Genomic DNA, 18,456 nt, shown 5'->3' on the forward strand with positions numbered 1-18,456 from the left:
TTATAGAGCAGGAGGAGCTGACCAGACTAATATGTAGTTTAATGGGAAAAGATTCAGAGTAACTTATATTATATTCATTTAAAGTCCTGTTTATTGAGGGCTTCGAAGTGAAGGAAGCTGTCCAATCAGTTCCTGACAGGCTTCTCTCTATGACTGTGTATACAGAGATAGCTGTCACTGATAGGACCACCTCCTTGACTTCAAAGCCTAGAATAAGCAGGACTTTAAACAAATATAATACAAGTTATACAGGATATTTTCCGATAAAACTATATATCAATCTGCTCAGCTTCTCCTGCTCTATAGCACGTTGCCTCCAGCTCATACACCATATTCAACATGACAGGTTCCCTTTAAAGTTTTTTTTTGTTTCTAATTCATGCACAAATTTACTTAATTTTGCTTTTTATTTTTTTTTATTTTTACAGAAGCCCAAGCCAATTCTTGAAGAATAATTTTAAGAAAGGATTTTAAAGTGTTTGCTGGCAAATCATGAAGGCCTGTTGCAATTTGTTTTTGATAATGTGTACAAATTTGATATTTATGGCACATACAACACCTGTGGATAAAACAACTATGGAATATACTCACCGAAACAGACTCAGTTCATCTCAAGATGGCATAAAAGTATTGCAACGTAGAAAGCGAGGATGGCTGTGGAATCAATTTTTTTTACTTGAAGAGTACACGGGTTCAGATACCCAGTATGTTGGTAAGGTAAGTTTTCCACGAAAATGCATATAGTGATAAATCTTCATATTATTATTATTATTATTACTATTACTTCTGAAGATTATTGGGGAAAACTCTCCGATATATAATAAGGGAAAATGGAGAGGAGAATTATTTTCATTTGCTATACAATATAGAATTTGGACAACAATATAAGAAGATTGTGGTTGTGCTCACCTGGTGGAGGTCTGAAAATGCCTATAGTGAAAATTGTCACCTGGTACAATTACTGAGGCTGTTTTCACACATAGGTATTTACTGGCATTTCTCTGCACTTCTCTAGTTTTTTGGGGCATTTTTGCACCTTTTGCAGATTTTTGCACTAAAACACCAGCTCCAGATGTTAGTTTAAGGTCTATGGTAAAAATTAAACGCAGGACCCTAAGGGCTCATGCACACAAACATTTTGCGGAAGCATTCACTTCTATGGGTCCGCAAAAACAAATGAAGGTAGTCTGTGTGCATTCCGTTTCCGTATTTCCATATTTACTTTCCGCAAAAAAGTAGTGCATGTCCTATTATTGTCTGCAAATCACGGTCCGAGGCCTTATTCAAGTCAATGGGTCTGCAAAATATACAGAACGCACACAGAACACATCCGTATGTCATCAGTATTCCATCCTTATTTTGCGGATCCATATTGTAGAAATGCTATGCCCAGCCCATATTGCTCATGTGTTTGGTGATTAATAAGTTACTGTTTCTGTTTCCGATCCACATAAAACGGATCGCATATGGAAACCATACGAATATATTTTGTGGTATAATGGAACGGAAGAGGACTTGAATCAGAGAAAAAAAACTCAGATACGGAACAACGGATCCGTGAAAAACAGACCGTAAGACAACAACGGTCTTGTGCATGAGCCCTAATGCCCTGATTTATCAAGACCAGTTTGTGCTAGATCAGTCTTGACAGCCCTGTGCTACCGTGGCATCTGTGGCTATGCAACCCTTTAGTTAGTAAGCAGTAATATACCATAGCTCATATCTAGCAACATGTTTTCACTTTTAACCTTCTGGTGCATTATACTTCAATATAGCGTCTAATCAGCTATCTGATAAAGTACTAAAGCATAGAGCTACTAAATAACTAGTATCTCTTGCTCATGAGCAATAAGAGATTCTTGCTGATCAGTAGGTAAAGCATTTAAACAAAAATGCTGAGATTTATCAAACTGGTGTACATTAGAGCTGGCTTAGTTGCCCATAGCAACCAATCAGATTCCACATTTTATTTCCCAATGGAGCTTTGAAAAATGAAAGGTGGAATCTGATTGGTTGCTATGGGTATCTAAGCCAGTTCTACTTTACACCATTTTGATAAATCTCCCCCTAAGTTTATTTCTCAGTACTATTGACACTGAGTATATGAATATTCAAGCAAATAGATTTTAAAGGTTTTTTTACCACCAGAAATACTGTTATGTAGCTGACTGACATTAGTGATGTGCCCATGTCAGCACTACATAACAGTATGTTTCTAACGTTAGTCCCTGCAGCCGTTTTTGTTACAAAAAGCACTTTTATTATATGCTAATGAGCCTCTAGGTGCTATGTGGGCGTAAAATCAGCACCTAGAGGCTCCGTCTACTCACCCTGTATTCAGCCCAGGTCCAGTGTTGTGCCCACCCAGCTCCTCTTGATTGATGCCACTGTTCCCTGCATCGTTGGTGAAATCCCTTGCCTGCGCCGTTAACTTCGGTCTTCGGCGCAGGCGCAGTGAGTGAATGATGCAATCCTGGTGCCGGCTTCCTCACTGCGCCTGCGCTGACTACGTCACAGTGAGGAAGCCGGCATCAGGAGAGCGGCCTTCACTCACTGCGCCTGCGCTGAAGACAGAAGTGAACTGCGGAGGCGCGGGATTTCGCCAACGATGCCGGGAACAGTGGCATCAATCAAGAGGAGCGGGGCAGGCACAAGACTGGACCTGGGCGGAATACAGGGTGAGTGGACGGAGCCTCTAGGTGCTGATTTTTTGCCCACATAGCACCTAGAGGCTCATTAGCATATAATAAAAGTGCTTTTTTTTAACAAAAACGGCTACAGGGACTAACGTTAGAAACATACTGTTATGTAGTGCTGACATGGGCGCATTGCTAATGTCAGTCAGCTACATAACAGTATTTCTGGTGGTAGAAACCCTTTAACTAGAAGGTGTAGCATTACAAAGGTTTGCATTCCCATGGTCCCAGAAGGTGGTACCTTTCAAGTGTAATGCAGGCATCTGGAAAGATCTGAAAGGTGCTCCATATAGTGAGTACATGCAGTGCAGGGAAGGGGAAGTGAGTGATTCCCAAAGTTTTACGAGACCTCCGTTAATAACTTTGGTATTTGATTTTTAAACTAAGGCCTCTTTCACACTTGCGTTGTCCGGATCCGGCGTGTATTCCACTTGCCGGAATTACACACCGGATCCGGAAAAACGCAAGTGTACTGAAAGCATTTGAAGACGGATCCGTCTTCAAAATGCGTTCAGTGTTACTATGGCAGCCAGGACGCTATTAAAGTCCTGGTTGCCATAGTAGGAGCAGGGAGCGGGGGAGCGGTATACTTACAGTCCGTGCGGCTCCCAGAGCGCCCCATGCGCATGGATGACGTGCCATGTGATCACGTGATCCATGCGCTTGGGGCGCCCTGACGTCACTCTGGAGCGCCCTGGGAGCCGCACGAACGCACGGAAGTATGCTGCTCCCCCGCTCCCCACTACACTTTACCATGGCTGCCAGGACTTTAGCGTCCCGGCAGCCATGGTAACCATTCAGAAAAAGCTAAACGTCGGATCCGGCAATGCGCCAAAACGACGTTTAGCTTAAGGCCGGATCCGGATTAATGCCTTTCAATGGGCATTAATTCCGGATCCGGCCTTGCGGCAAGTGTTCAGGATTTTTGGCCGGAGCAAAAAGCGCAGCATGCTGCGGTATTTTCTCCGGCCAAAAAATGTTCCGTTCCGGAACTGAAGACATCCTGATGCATCCTGAACAGATTTCTCTCCATTCAGAATGCATTAGGATAAAACTACAGGTTCGTATTCTGACCCGCTGGATTCATCAGATGAGGGTTCCCACTCCTCATCCGACTGGGTCAGAAGCCTGTAGGCCTCTTCAGAAGAATACCCCCTGTTAGACATGTGGGCAACTAAATTTAGGGGTATTCCCTGAGACTACCCAAGAAAAAAAAAGCAAGCCTGTCTTACAAAGGGGAGGCTAGCGAAGTACCGGAGGCCGCTGCAGTTGATAAAAAATATCAAAACTGATTTTTTTATCGCCGCAGTGCGTGTAAAGTGATTGTGCAGTGAAGCAATAAAAAAAAAATTTTTGTCACTGCGGTGGGGCGGGTGTGGGCGAACGCACGTGTGGGCGACCGATCAGGCCTGATCGGGCAAACACTGCGTTTTGGGTGGAGGGCGAACTAAAGTGACACTAGTACTATTATAGATCTGACCGTGATCAGCTTTGATCACTTCCAGATACTATAAAAGTACAAATGCTGATTAGCGATACGCTAATCAGCGAATAACGGACTGCGGTGCGGTGGGCTGGGCGCTAACTGATCGCTAACTACCTAACCAAGGGGCCTAAACTATACCTAAAACCTAACGGTCAATACCAGTGAAAAAAAAAAGTGACAGTTTACACTGATCACTTTTTTCCTTTCACTAGTGATTGACAAAGGGGTGATCAAAGGGTTAATTGGGGTTCAGGGGGGTGATCTGGGGCTAAAGTGTGCTGTTTGGTGTACTCACTGTGAAGCCTGCTCCTCTGCTGGATCCAACCGACGAAAAGAACCAGCAGAGGAGCAGGCAGCCATATATCAGATCATATTTACTAATATGATCTGATATCTGGCCTTTGATTGGTTTTTTTAAAAATCGCCAGCCTGCCAGCCGCGATCATTGGCTGACAGGCTGGTAACCCGACCCCCCTCTACGAAATGCCGGCGCGAACTGCGCATGCGCGCGCGCATATTCGCGTCATCTCGCGTCTCGCGAGATGACGCGTATATGCGTGACTGTGCGCAGCGCTGCCGCCTCCGGACCTCACTTCTGCGTTAGGCGGTCCGGAGGCGGTTAAGGTGTTTGATATACCTGTTTCCACTAAATATTGATTGAGGCCTGCGATATACCAGATTCCACAAAATACTGATTATGGGGTTTGATATACCTGCTTCCACAAAATACTGAATAAGGCCTGCGACATACCTGCTTCCACAAAATACTGATTAAGGGTTTTGATATACCTATTAGCAATACTGATGGATAACTGACCAAATGCTGACCGAGTGAAGGCAGATGCTCAACAAACAGGATCCGTTTTTGGGGGGTTATTGTTCTGATGGATAAGAGGAAGGGCAAAATAATCAGTGACGTCAACGCATACTTATTGCTGACACTCTCTCCACTCTGTCGGGGGGCTCTACTTTTGTGGCAGGTGCAGCACTATGAAGTGCCTTTTGCGCTGTGGCATTAGAAGAATTTTGATATCTCTAAGGCCCCTTTTACACGGGCGAGTTTTCCGTGCGGGTGCGATGCGTGCGGTGAACGCATTGCACCCGCACTGAATCCTGACCCATTCATTTCTATGAGACTGTGCACACGAGCGGTGATTTTCACGCATCACTTGTGCGTTGCGTGAAAATCGCAGCATGCTCCTCTTTGTGCGTTTTTCACGTAACGCAGGCCCTATAGAAATGAATGGGGTTGCGTGAAAATCGCATGCATCCGCAAGCAAGTGCGGATGCGGTGCGATTTTCACGCATGGGTTCTAGGTGACAGTCTATTCACTGTATTATTTTCCCTTATAACATGGTTATAAGGGAAAATAATAGCATTCTGAATACAGAATGCTTTGTATAATAGTGCTGGAGGGGTTAAAAATAATAAAAAAGTTAACTCACCTTCTCCTCTTGTTAGCGCAGATGCCGGTCTGTTCTTTATCTGTGGGCTAAAGGACCTTTGATGACGTCAGATCACATGCTCCATCACCATGGTGATGGACCATGTGATTGGAGCATGTGATCTGACGTCACCTCAGGTCATTCAGTCCACAGCTAAAGAACAGACCGGCATCTGCGCGAACAAGAGGAGAAGGTGAGTTAACTTTTTTATTATTTTTAACCCTTCCAGCACTATTATACAAAGCATTCTGTAGTCAGAATGCTATTATTTTCCCTTATAACCATGTTATAAGGGAAAATAATACAATCTTCAGAACATCAATCCCAAGCCCGAACTTCTGTGAAGAAGTTCGGGTCTGGGTACCAAACATGCGCGATTTTTCTCACGCAAGTGCAAAACGCATGACAATGTTTTGCACTCGCGCGGAAAAATCGCGCATTTTCCCGCAACGCACCCGCCTCTTATCCGGGCAAAAAACATGACGCCCGTGTGAAAGAGGCCTAACTTATTAGTCTAACCAGACTGTCTATTACTCTGTAATTCCTCTAGCAACGTTATATGGAAGCAGTAGGTTTAACCCCTTAAGGACACAGCCTTATTACACCTTAGGACCAGGCCATTTTTTGCAAATCTGACCAGTGTCACTTTAAGTGCTGATAACTTTAAAACGCTTTAACTTATCCAGGCCGTTCTGAGATTTTTTTTTCGGCACATATTGTACTTCATGACACTGGTAAAATGAAGTAAAAAATAAATATTTTTTTTGCACCAAAGAATACCTAATTTAACAAAAAGTTGGAAAAATTTACAAATTTCTAAGTTTCAGTTTCTCTACTTCTGTAATACATAGTAATACCCCGAAAAATTGTCTTTACATTCCCCATATGTCTACTTCATTTTTGAATTATTTTGGGAATGATATTTTATTTTTTGGGGATGTTATAAGGCTTAGAAGTTTAGAAGCAAATTTTGAAATTTTTCTGAAATTTACAAAAACTCAATTTTTAGGGACCAGTTCAGGTCTGAAGTCACTTTGCAAGGCTTACATAATAGAAACCACCCAAAAATGACCCCATCTAAAAAACTACACCCCTCAATGTATTCAAAACGGATTTTACATACGTTGTTAACTCTTTAGGTGTTGCACAAGAGTTATTGGCAAATGGGGATGAAATTTGAGAATTTCATTTTTTTGTCTAATATTTCATTTTAACCCATTTTTTCCACTAACAAATCAAGGGTTAACAGCCAAACAAGACTGTGTCTTTATTGCCCTGACTCTGCCGTTTACAGAAACACCCAATATGTGGCGGTAAACTACTGTACGGCCACACAGCGGGGCGTAGAGTGAAAGGTGCGCCGTTTGGTTTTTGGAAGGCTGATTTTTATGGACTGGTTTATTTACACCATGTCCCATTTGAAGCCCCCTGATGCACCCCTAGAGTAGAAACTCCCTAAAACTGACTCCATCTAAGAAACTACACCCCTCAAGGTATTCAAAACTGATTTTACATACGTCGTTTACCCTTTAGGTGTTGCACAACAATTATTGGCAAATGGGGATGAAATTTGAGAATTTCATTTTTTGGTATAATATTTCATTTAAACCCATTTTTTCCACTAACAAAGCAAGGGTTAACAGCCAAACAAGACTGTATCTTTATTGCCCTGACTCTGCCGTTTACAGAAACACCCAAGTAAACTACTGTACGGCCACACAGCGGGGCGTAGAGTGAAAGGTGCGCCGTTTGGTTTTTGGAGGGGTGATTTTTATGGACCGGTTTATTTATACCGTGTCCTGCTTCAACCCCCCTGATGCACCCCTGGAGTAGAAACTCCCTAAAAGTGACCCCATTTTGGAAACTACGGGATAAGGTGGCATTTTTTTTGGGACTATTTTTTGGGTAAATATGATTTTTGGTTGCTCTATATTACATTTTTGTGAGGCAAGGTTACCAAAAATTGAAATTCTGATATTTCATCTCCTTTTGCCATTAACTGTTGAGGAACAACCAAAGGGTTAATAAGGTTTGTATAATCAGTTTTGAATACCTTGAGGGGTGTAGTTTCTTAGATGGGGTCACTTTTAGGGAGTTTTTACTCTAGGGGGCATCAGGGGGGCTTCAAAAGGGATATGGTGTCAATAAAAAAGGCCATCAAAATTGGCCTTCCAGAAACCATGTCGGTCCTTTCCTTTTGCGGCCTCCCTTTTACTGATACAGCAGTTTACGACCACAAATGTGGCTTTTCTGTAAACTGCAGTATCAGGGTAATACATTTTAACTTTTGTAAAAACACAAAATGCAATCGCACACTGCAACCAGCACTCTGCCCTGCCTTTATGCTGGATGTTGAATAAGGCATTGGTGTACATTTTGGCCAAAGCGTAATAAGCCACTCACCACGTCAAGGTCGCCTTCATGAGTGGTCCCTAACACTAGTTCCTACCTTTTATGGGCCATGACAGCCACATAAAGTCCAGGGAGCGCAGGTACAGCATGCACGCCAAGCACACTTGGCTGTGCTTGGCGTGCATGCTGTACCTGTGCTCCCTGGACTTTATGTAGCTGTCATGGCCCATAAAAGGTAGGAACTAGTGTTAGGGACCACTCATGAAGGCGACCTTGACGTGGTGAGTGGCTTATTACGCTTTGGCCAAAATGTACACCAATGCCTTATTCAACTTCCAGCATAAAGGCAGGGCAGAGTGCTGGTTGCAGTGTGCGATTGCATTTTGTGTTTTTACATTTATATCTCTATTTTGCCATAGCAATCTGCACCTGCTAGGGGTAGTGCGGGCTGAATTTTCCACATTTTAACTTTTGTTTGGTTGTTAACTCTTGTTTTGTTACCGGAAAAAAAACTGATTGAAATGGAAAAGTGCCAAAAATAGCGGTTTTGGCACCGTTTCTTTTTTTATTTTTTTAACTGTGTTAATCTGGGGGGTTAGGTCATGGGATATTTTTATAGAGGAGATTCTTATGGATGCGGCAATACCTAATACCTAATTATTTAGATTTTTGACTATATTATCTTTTCTGATACAAACATTTTTTTGGGGTATCTCTAAAGTCTAAGTGTCATTTTTTTTTATCCAATTATCTTATGTGGGGGCTCATGTTTTGCAGGATGAGCGGACGGTTTTATTGGCACTATTTGGGGGGCTATATGACTTTTTGATCGCTTGCTATTAAACTTTTTGTTATGTAAGGTGACAAAAATAATCTTTTTTTGCACCTATTTTATTTTATTTTTTTGACCGTGTTAATCTGGGGGGTTGAGTCATGGGGTATTTTGATAGAGGATATTCTTACAGGACGCGGCAATACCTAAGTCTACTTTTTTAACAATTATTTAGGTTTTAGACTATATTATCCTTTTTGATACCACAATTTTTTTTTGGTATCTCTAAAGTCTAAGAGTCATTTTTATTTTTTGATTTTATCCGATTATCTTATGTGGGGGCTCATTTTTTGCGAGATGAGACAACGGTTTTATTGACACTATTTTGGGGGCTATATGACTTTTTGATCACTTGCTATTAAACTTTTTATTATGTAAGGTGACCAAAAACTTTTTTTGCACTTTTTTTTTTTTTCTGGACCGTGTTAATCTGGGGGGTTAGGTCATGGGGCATTTTTATAGAGGAGATTATTACCGACGTGGCGATACCTAATATGTCTACTTTTAATAAATAATTTTAGTTTTTTTGGGTGTCTCAAGTTTGAGAACCATTTTTTTTAATCCGATGTCAGTGCTAAACTGGGATATAAATTTAGTACTCCATGGAAGTGTAATACTTCCTGAAGCAACCGTCAATGCAGAGGCCCGAATGATCGGGGCATGTGTCGCACTGAGTAGTCGTGTCCTTCCGTATCCCCCTCCTGCGACACACTCTGCACTTTTTTGGGGTTCGTCCCTTCTTTCCACTATGGGGGACCACACTTGGAAAGTGTTGGCCAGGGACGATCCAGGCGCCTACAGTTCCCGAGGTACTCCGGCCTGCTCTTTCCCGGTCCGAAAAGATCAGGGCCTTGAGGACTGCCTCATAGAACTGGAGGAATGTCCCTGTGCTGCCAGCGCTTCGGGATAGTACAAAAGAGTTGTACATGGCAACCTGTACCAAGTAGACCGCAACTTTTTTGTACCATGCCTGGGTTTTGCGCAGTCGATGATACAATCGGGCTTGAGGACCGTTGCCGCAGTACCTCGCACAGGGACAGGGGTGATGCCGTTACCATGAATTGTGGACAGCATAAGGACATCCCTCTTGTCCTTATACCTAACCAGCAACAGGTTTCCAGTGGTAAGGGCACGGGTCTCACCCCTGGGGATAGGTACCCGGAGGGGGTGGGCAGGGAGGCCATTTTGATTTTTCCGCACGTTCCCACAAGCGGACGTGGATCTGGCGGCAAGGGACTGGAACAAGGGGATACTGGTATAAAAGTTAACCCTTATCCAGCAGTGGGTGCATAAGGCTCCACACAAGTTTCCCGGTAATACCCAGAGTGGGGGGACATTCTGGGGGTTGAATCCGGGAATCTCGACCCTCGTATACACGCAATTTGTAAGTGTACCCTGAGGTACTCTCACAAATTTTATATAGCTTCACGCCATACCTCGCCCGCTTGGAGGGCACATACTGGTGGAAAATGAGTCTCCCCTTGAACGCAATGATAGACTCATCAACCACGACCTCCCTTCCAGGTACATAGGCCTCCATGAATTTGGCCCCAAAGTGATCGATGACCGGCCGTATCTTATACAGACGGTCATGGGCAGGATCACCTCGGGGAGGACATGCTGCATTATCGGAATAATGCAGACATTTCCGGATGGCCTCAAACCGGGAGCGTGTCATGGCCGTACTGTAAAGTGGGGCCTGGTATAGGACGTCCCCACTCCAGTACAGCCTGGCACTGGGTTTCTTGACCAGGCCCATATGCAGCACGAGGCCCCAAAATGTCCTCATTTTGGCTGCACTGACCGGCGTCCAGCCACCGGGCCTGGCCATAAAGGAGCCTGGGTGCTGAGCAACGAACTGTTGGGCGTACAGATTTATCTGCTCCACCATCAGATTGTCACAACCAGACAGCTGAGAAGCTCTGACAGAAGCCTTTCAGAACCTCCTCTTGAGTTTTCTTTGTTTTGAATTTCAGTTCCTCATCTCGTTAGCCTCTCTCAGCTGTCATGTAGTTGGACTGATTGCATCCCTTTAAATTCCTCCCCATAATGCATTAGTGTGCGGCTTATACAACTTCCTGGAGTGTGTGTGCATGCTGATCCTATCTTCCAGCCTTCTACAAGATAAGTGCTGTACATTTATTTGTGATTTTCTGTTTGCTGGATCCCAGGTGACCCTGACTCCCTCCGTGTCTAATGTAGGGAGCCGGTGGTCGTGTCCCCTCACTATTGTAGGGTGTTCAGGTGGTATATAGTCGAGGTACGTGGATATGCGATCATCCACCATTGGGATTTTCGCATAGGCTGAGCAGACAGGGAGAGAGCCAGGTCTGATGCAGGGGTCTCCCTTTTGTTCCTTAGTTTTGGATCCACTGAGTCATATATTCATTTTGCATGGTCTTGTTATCTGTACACCTTCCGTGACACAGATTTACTAGTGGGTCACTGAAAAAATGACAAAAAAAGTCATATTCAGTGTAGCCCACTGTGGAAATCTGGATTCCTGATTGGCCTACAAAAACAGGAATCACAGGCTCATATCGCTCTGGGCTACACCAGACTAGTTCACCGGCAGGGTGCTCCGGTGGATTTAACTGGTGGGCCGGGAAACCAGTACGAGCCCCAGAGCTGCTCGTACTAGTGTGGGCCACTGGGTCCCTAACATGGCGGTCCCCTTGCTCCGCCTGGCGGTGTCTCCGCCGCCTTGGGGGCTCATCATCATCGCTAGATGAGGAGGAGGACGCGGATGACAACAGGAATGTGGGGTCATCCTCATCCTCACTGGGACTCTCGGAGTCGGAGGCAAGCTGGGTGTATGCCTCCTCGGCCGAGAAGGTCCGGCGGGCCATAGGGGAGTGTGTGTCTGTGTGTATATGTGCGTGTGTGTAACTCTTTATTTGGTGTGCGTGTGTGTTGGGGCACGGGTGTTCACGAACTCACCCTAAAACGAACAGAAAATAAATAAATAAACTAACTAAAAAAAGGGCAAAAAATGTGGGGGAAAAAATTCAAAACCGCTGATCAATCGTCCGAAGTTGATCAGCGGTGGGGTGTGCGATGCGCTAACAGTGGCCACAGTCAGCGTACACCAAAGAATAAATAAAAAATGCATCCCAAAAAAGGTGGGGGGGGGGCAGGGGGTGGGGGGGCAAGTGGCAGCACCCCTGGGTGGGTCTGGGGTCACTGTTTATTTCCAGGATGACAGCCGTTTTAACCCCTTCCATGCCGCAGTCCATAGGGACCACTGTATGAAAGTGGTTAACAGGGGGGGAGCTCCTTCCCTCTCCCATCGGGGGGCTGCTGTGCCTTTGCAGTCCCCAGACAGGATGGGGTCACAGAGGGAGGGAGCGCCCCTCCTTCCCCTTCCCCGTCTGCTCAGTTGTGGCAGACGGGGAAGGTTCCCATGGCAACAGGATGCCTTCTCAGGCATCCTGCTGTCCATGGTACTGAACAGATCTGTGCTAAAGGCAGAGATCTGTTCAAACAATGTGTAAGTAAAATACAGTACAGTACACTATATAGTGTAGTTTACTGTATTATACAGACATCAAACCCACTGGATCTTCAAGAACCAAGTGGGTCTGGATAAAAACTTTTTTTTTTTTTAAGTGAAAAAAGTTTAAATGAAATAAACACATTTATCCTTGATAAAAAAATAAAAAAAATAATAATAATTCCCTACACATGTTATATATCACCGCATCCATACCGACCTGATCCATAAAACGGGTATGTTACATTCCCCGCACGGTGAACGCCATAAAAAAATAAAAAATGATGAAATTGAAATTTTTCCCACCTTCCTAAAAAAGGTGATAAAGGTGATCAAAAAAGTTGTATCTACGCCAAAATAGTACCATTCAAACCGTCGCCTCATCCCACATTTGGTAAATGAGCCCCTACATGAGAACTGGCCCAAAAAATACAAAACTATGGCTCTTCAAAAATGCTTTTTTATGTTAAACATAAAAAAAAAAGAAGTAGACATATTAGGTATTGTCGCGTCCGGAATACCCTTCTCTATAAAAATACCACATGACCTAAACCTAAAAAAAAAAAAAAAAAAAAAAACGGTGTCAAAAAAGCAATTTTTTGTCACCTTACATCACAAGGTGTGGCCATACAGCAGTTTGCAACCACATATGGGGCGTTTCTGCAAACTACAGAATCAGGGCAATAAATATTGAGTTTTGTTTAGCTGTTAACCCTTGCTTTGTTACTGGAAAAAAAATATTTAAATGGAAAATCTTCCAAAAAAGTGCAATTCTGAAATTTTTTCTCCATTTTCCAATAAATCTTATGGAACACCTAAAGGGTTAATAAAGCTTGTAAAATCAGTTTTGAATAACTATAACTTGAGGGGTGTAGAGTTTCTTACATGGGGTCACTTTTTGGGAGTTTTTACTGTAGGGGTGCATCAGGGGGGCTTCAAATAGGACATGGTGTAAATAAACCAGTCCAGCAAAATCTGCCATCCAAAAACCACACGGCGCTCCTTTCCCTTTGACGTGGGGCCGTACAGTGGGGTACGACCACATATAGGGTGTTTGTGTAAACCGCAGAGTCAGAGCAATAAATATAGAGTTTTGTTTGGCTGTTAACCCTTGCTTTGTTAGTGGGAAAAAATTTATTAAAATGGAAAATTTGGCAAAAAATTGAAATTCTGAAATTTTATCTCCATTTGCCATCAACTCTTGTGGAACACCTAAAGGGTTAATGATGTGTGTAAAATCAGTTTTGAATACCTTGAGGGGTGTAGTTTCTAGTATTGGGTCACTTTTGGGTGGTTTTTATTATGTAAGCCTCACAAAGTGACTTCAGACCTGAACTGGTACCTAAAAAGTGGGTTTTTGAAAATTTCTGAAAATTTTCAAGATTTTGCATCTAAACTTCTAAGCCTTGTAACGTCCCCAAAAAATAAAATGGCATTACCAATATGATCCAAACATGAAGAAGACATATGGGGAATGTAAACTAATAACTATTTTAGAGGTATTACTATGTATTATACAAGTAGAGAAATTGAAACTTGGAAATTTGCTAATTTTTCCCAAATTTTTGTAAATTTGGTATTTTTTTATAAATAAAAATTATTTTTTGGACTCATTTTACCAGTGTTATAAAGTACAATATGTGACGAAAAAACAAGTAAAAGTGTTTTAAAATTATCACCACATAAATTAACACTGGTCAGATTTGCAAAAAATGGCCTGGTCCTTAACCACTCCAGGACCGCCGTACGCAGGATTGCGTCCTGCCGGCGGCCCTGCTCTTCTGGGTGGACGCATATACGCGTTCTCCCGCGAGAGCCGAGATTTCTTGTGAACGCGCGCACACAGGCGCACGCGCTCACAGGAACGGAAGGTAAGCGAGTGGATCTCCAGCATGCCAGCGGCGATCGCTCGCTGGCAGGCTGGAGATCCGAATTTTTTAACCCCTAACAGGTATATTAGACGCTGTTTTGATAACAGCGTCTAATATACCTCCTACCTGGTCCTCTGGTGGTCCCTTTTGTTAGGATCGACCACCAAAGGACACAGGTAGGTCAGTAAAGTCGCACCAAACACTACACTACACCCCCCCGTCACGTATTAACCCTTTATGAACCCATGATCACCCCATATAAACTCCCTGATCACCCCCCTGTCATTGATCACCCCCCTGTCATTGATCACCCCCCTGTCAGGCTCCGTTCAGACGTCCGTATGATTTTTGCGGATCCACGGATACATGGATCGGATCCGCAAAACACATGCGGACGTCTGAATGGAGCCTTACAGGGGGGTGATCAATGACAGGGGGGGATCAATGACAGGGGGTGATCAGGGAATCTATATGGGTGATCACCCGCCTGTCATTGATCACCCCCTGTCATTGATCACCCCCCTGTAAGGATCCATTCAGAAGTCCGCATGTGTTTTGCGGATCCGATCCATGGATCCGTAAAAATCATACGGACGTCTGAATGGAGCCTTACAGGGGGGGTGATCAGTGACAGGGGGGTGATCATCCTGATCACCCCCTGTCATTGATCACCCCCCTGTAAGGCTCCATTCAGACGTCCGCATGTGTTTTGCGGATCCGATCCATGTATCCATGGATCCGTAAAAATCATGCGGACGTCTGAATGGAGCCTTACAGGGGGTGATCAATGACAGAGGGGTGATCACCCATATACACTCCCTGATCACCCCCTGTCATTGATCACCCCCCTGTAAGGCTCCATTCAGACGTCCGCATGTGTTTTGAGGATCCGATCCATGGATCCGTAAAAATCATACGGACGTCTGAATGGAGCCTTACCAGGGGGGTGATCAATGACAGGGGGGTGATCAGGGAGTCTATATGGGTGATCACCCCCCTGTCATTGATCACCCCCCTGTCATTGATCACCCCCCCCCCTGTAAGGCTCCATTCAGACATTTTTTTGGCCCAAGTTAGCGGAAATTTTTTGTTTGTTTTTGTTTTAGTTTTTTCTTACAAAGTCTCATATTCCACTAACTTGTGTCAAAAAATAAAATCTCACATGAACTCACCATACCCCTCACGGAATCCAAATGCGTAAACATTTTTAGACATTTATATTCCAGACTTCTTCTCACGCTTTAGGGCCCCTAAAAAGCCAGAGCAGTATAAATACCCCACATGTGACCCCATTTCGGAAAGAAGACACCCCAAGGTATTCCGTGAGGGGCATATTGAGTCCATGAAAGATTGAAATTTTTGTCCTAAGTTAGCGGAAAGGGAGACTTTGTGAGAAAAAAAACAATTTCCGCTAACTTATGCAAAAAAAAAAAAATTCTAGGAACTCGCCAGGCCCCTCATTGAATACCTTGGGGAATTTGGGCACCTTTGCGCATCTAGGCTGCAAAAAAGTGTCACACATCTGGTATCGCCGTACTCAGGAGAAGTTGGAGAATGTGTTTTGGGGTGTCATTTTACATATACCCATGCTGGGTGAGATAAATATCTTGGTCAAATGCCAACTTTGTATAAAAAAATGGGAAAATTTATCTTTTGCCAAGATATTTCTCTCACCCAGCATGGTTATATGTGAAATGACACCCCAAAACACATTCCCCAACTTCTCCTGAGTACGGCGATACCAGATGTGTCACACTTTTTTGCAGCCAAGGTGGGCAAAGGGGCACATATTCCAAAGTGCACCTTTCGGATTTCGCAGGCCATTTTTTTACACATTTTGATTGCAAAGTACTTCTCACACATTTGGGCCCCTAAATTGCCAGGGCAGTATAACTACGCCACAAGTGACCCCATTTTGGAAAGAAGACACCCCAAGGTATTCCGTGAGGGGCACGGCGAGTTCCTAGAATTTTTTATTTTTTGTCACAAGTTAGCGGAAAATGATGATTTTTCTTTTTTTTTCTTTTTTCCTTACAAAGTCTCATATTCCACTAACTTGTGACAAAAAATAAAAAATTCTAGGAACTCGCCATGCCCCTTACGGAATACCTTGGGGTGTCTTCTTTCCAAAATGGGGTCACTTGTGGCGTAGTTATACTGCCCTGGCAATTTAGGGGCCCAAATGTGTGTGAAGTACTTTGCAATCAAAATGTGTAAAAAAATGGCCTGCGAAATCCGAAAGGTGCACTTTGGAATATGTGCCCCTTTGCCCACCTTGGCTGCAAAAAAGTGTGACACATCTGGTATCGCCGTACTCAGGAGAAGTTGGGGAATGTGTTTTGGGGTGTCATTTTACATATACCCATGCTGGGTGAGAAAAATATCTTGGTCAAATGCCAACTTTGTATATAAAAAAATTGGAAAAGTTGTCTTTTGCCAAGATATTTCTCTCACCCAGCATGGGTATATGTAAAATGACACCCCAAAACACATTCCCCAACTTCTCCTGAGTACGGCGATACCAGATGTGTCACACTTTTTTGCAGCCTAGGTGGGCAAAGGGGCACATATTCCAAAGTGCACCTTTCGGATTTCACCGGTCATTTTTTACACATTTTGATTGCAAAGTTCTTCTCACACATTTGGGCCCCTAAATTGCCAGGGCAGTATAACTACCCCACAAGTGACCCCATTTTGGAAAGAAGACACCCCAAGGTATACCGTGAGGGGCATGGCGAGTTCCTAGAATTTTTAATTTTTTGTCGCAAGTTAGTGGAATATGAGACTTTGTAAGAAAAAAATAAAAATAAAAAATCATCATCATTTTCGCTTCCGCTAACTTGTGACAAAAAATAAAAGTTCTATGAACTCACTATGCCCATCAGCGAATACCTTAGGGTGTCTACTTTCCGAAATGGGGTCATTTGTGGGGTGGGGTTTTTCTACTGTCTGGGCATTGTAGAACCTCAGGAATCATGACAGGTGCTCAGAAAGTCAGAGCTGCTTCAAAAAGCGGAAATTCACATTTTTGTACCATAGTTTGTAAACGCTATAACTTTTACCCAAACCATTTTTTTTTTTTTGCCCAAACATTTTTTTTTTATCAAAGACATGTAGAACTATAAATTTAGCGAAAAATTTATATATGGATGTCGTTTTTTTTGTAAAATTTTACAGCTGAAAGTGAAAAATGTCATTTTTTTGCAAAAAAATCGTTACATTTCGATTAATAACAAAAAAAGTAAAAATGTCAGCAGCAATAAAATACCACCCAATGAAAGCTCTATTAGTGAGAAGAAAAGGAGGTAAAATTCATTTGGGTGGTAAGTTGCATGACCGAGCGATAAACGGTGAAAGTAGTGTTGTGCAGAAGTGTAAAAAGTGCTCTGGTCATGAAGGGGGTTTCAGCTAGCGGGGCTGAAGTGGTTAAGGTGAAATAAGGCGGTGTCCTTAAGGGGTTAAAGTTGTTAATGGCAGTTAAAATTTTTATTGGCATTTTAAATTATAGAATTTTCAAGCAGATTTTATATTGATATCTTTTGACTGCTTTCCCATGGAGTCAGTTCAGGGTGGAGTTTGAGATTGAAAAGAAACTTACCAGTTCCAACTCCAAGTTTAACATAAAAATATTAAATGTCATACGCTATTGTATAATTAATTAATTAATTAATTATAAAATGCACAGCTTGTTGCATATAAACTTTCATAGGAATCTAGGAATGTTCAAAAATTTTAATCACCTTAATTTAGTTGATCCAAAGTTCCTATTAACCCCTTCAGTACGGAGGCTTGTTTTTTTGCGGAAATAATTCACCTGAGGGGTAGATAATGTGATTATTTTCATAGAGCAGGTTGTTGCAGATGCAGTAATACCTAAAATGTTTAGTTTTTTTTTTTCATTATGTTTTACAAAGTAAAAACATTTTTGAAAAGCCATAATTTTATTTTATTTTTTCTGTCGATCATCTTGTGTAGGGGGTCGTTTTTGCGGGATGAGGTGGCTTTTTAATTGGTACAATTTTGAGGTACATATGACTTTTTTGTCGCTTTGTATTACACATTATTTGAGGCAAGGTGACCCAAAAAGTTGCTGTTTTAGCACAGTTTTTATTTTATTTTGTTTTTGTGCTGATAATCTTTTTAAATTTTTCTGCCGATCATCTTGTGTAGGGACTCTTTTTTTGTGGGATGAGTGGACAGTTTGATTAGTGCAATTTTTGGGTAAATATGACTTTTTGATCAGTTGGTATTTCACTTTTTGTGAGGGAAGGTGGCGGATC

The 18,456-nt window shown here is 42.8% G+C and overlaps 1 protein-coding gene across 1 annotated transcript in view; it reads left to right on the forward strand.

The window, feature by feature from the left end:
- The first annotated feature begins 576 nt into the window (after positions 1 to 576).
- LOC122935258 (cadherin-9-like) overlaps positions 577 to 18,456 on the forward strand; it is a 115,179-nt gene continuing 97,299 nt past the window's right edge. Inside the window, exon 1 of the mRNA XM_044291019.1 lies at positions 577 to 717. Within this exon, the coding sequence (XP_044146954.1) occupies positions 577 to 717 (141 nt within the window). The remainder of the gene's footprint in view (positions 718 to 18,456) is intronic.

Source organism: Bufo gargarizans, chromosome 4, assembly GCF_014858855.1.
Source record: "Bufo gargarizans isolate SCDJY-AF-19 chromosome 4, ASM1485885v1, whole genome shotgun sequence".
Classification (NCBI taxonomy): Eukaryota; Metazoa; Chordata; class Amphibia; order Anura; family Bufonidae; genus Bufo; species Bufo gargarizans.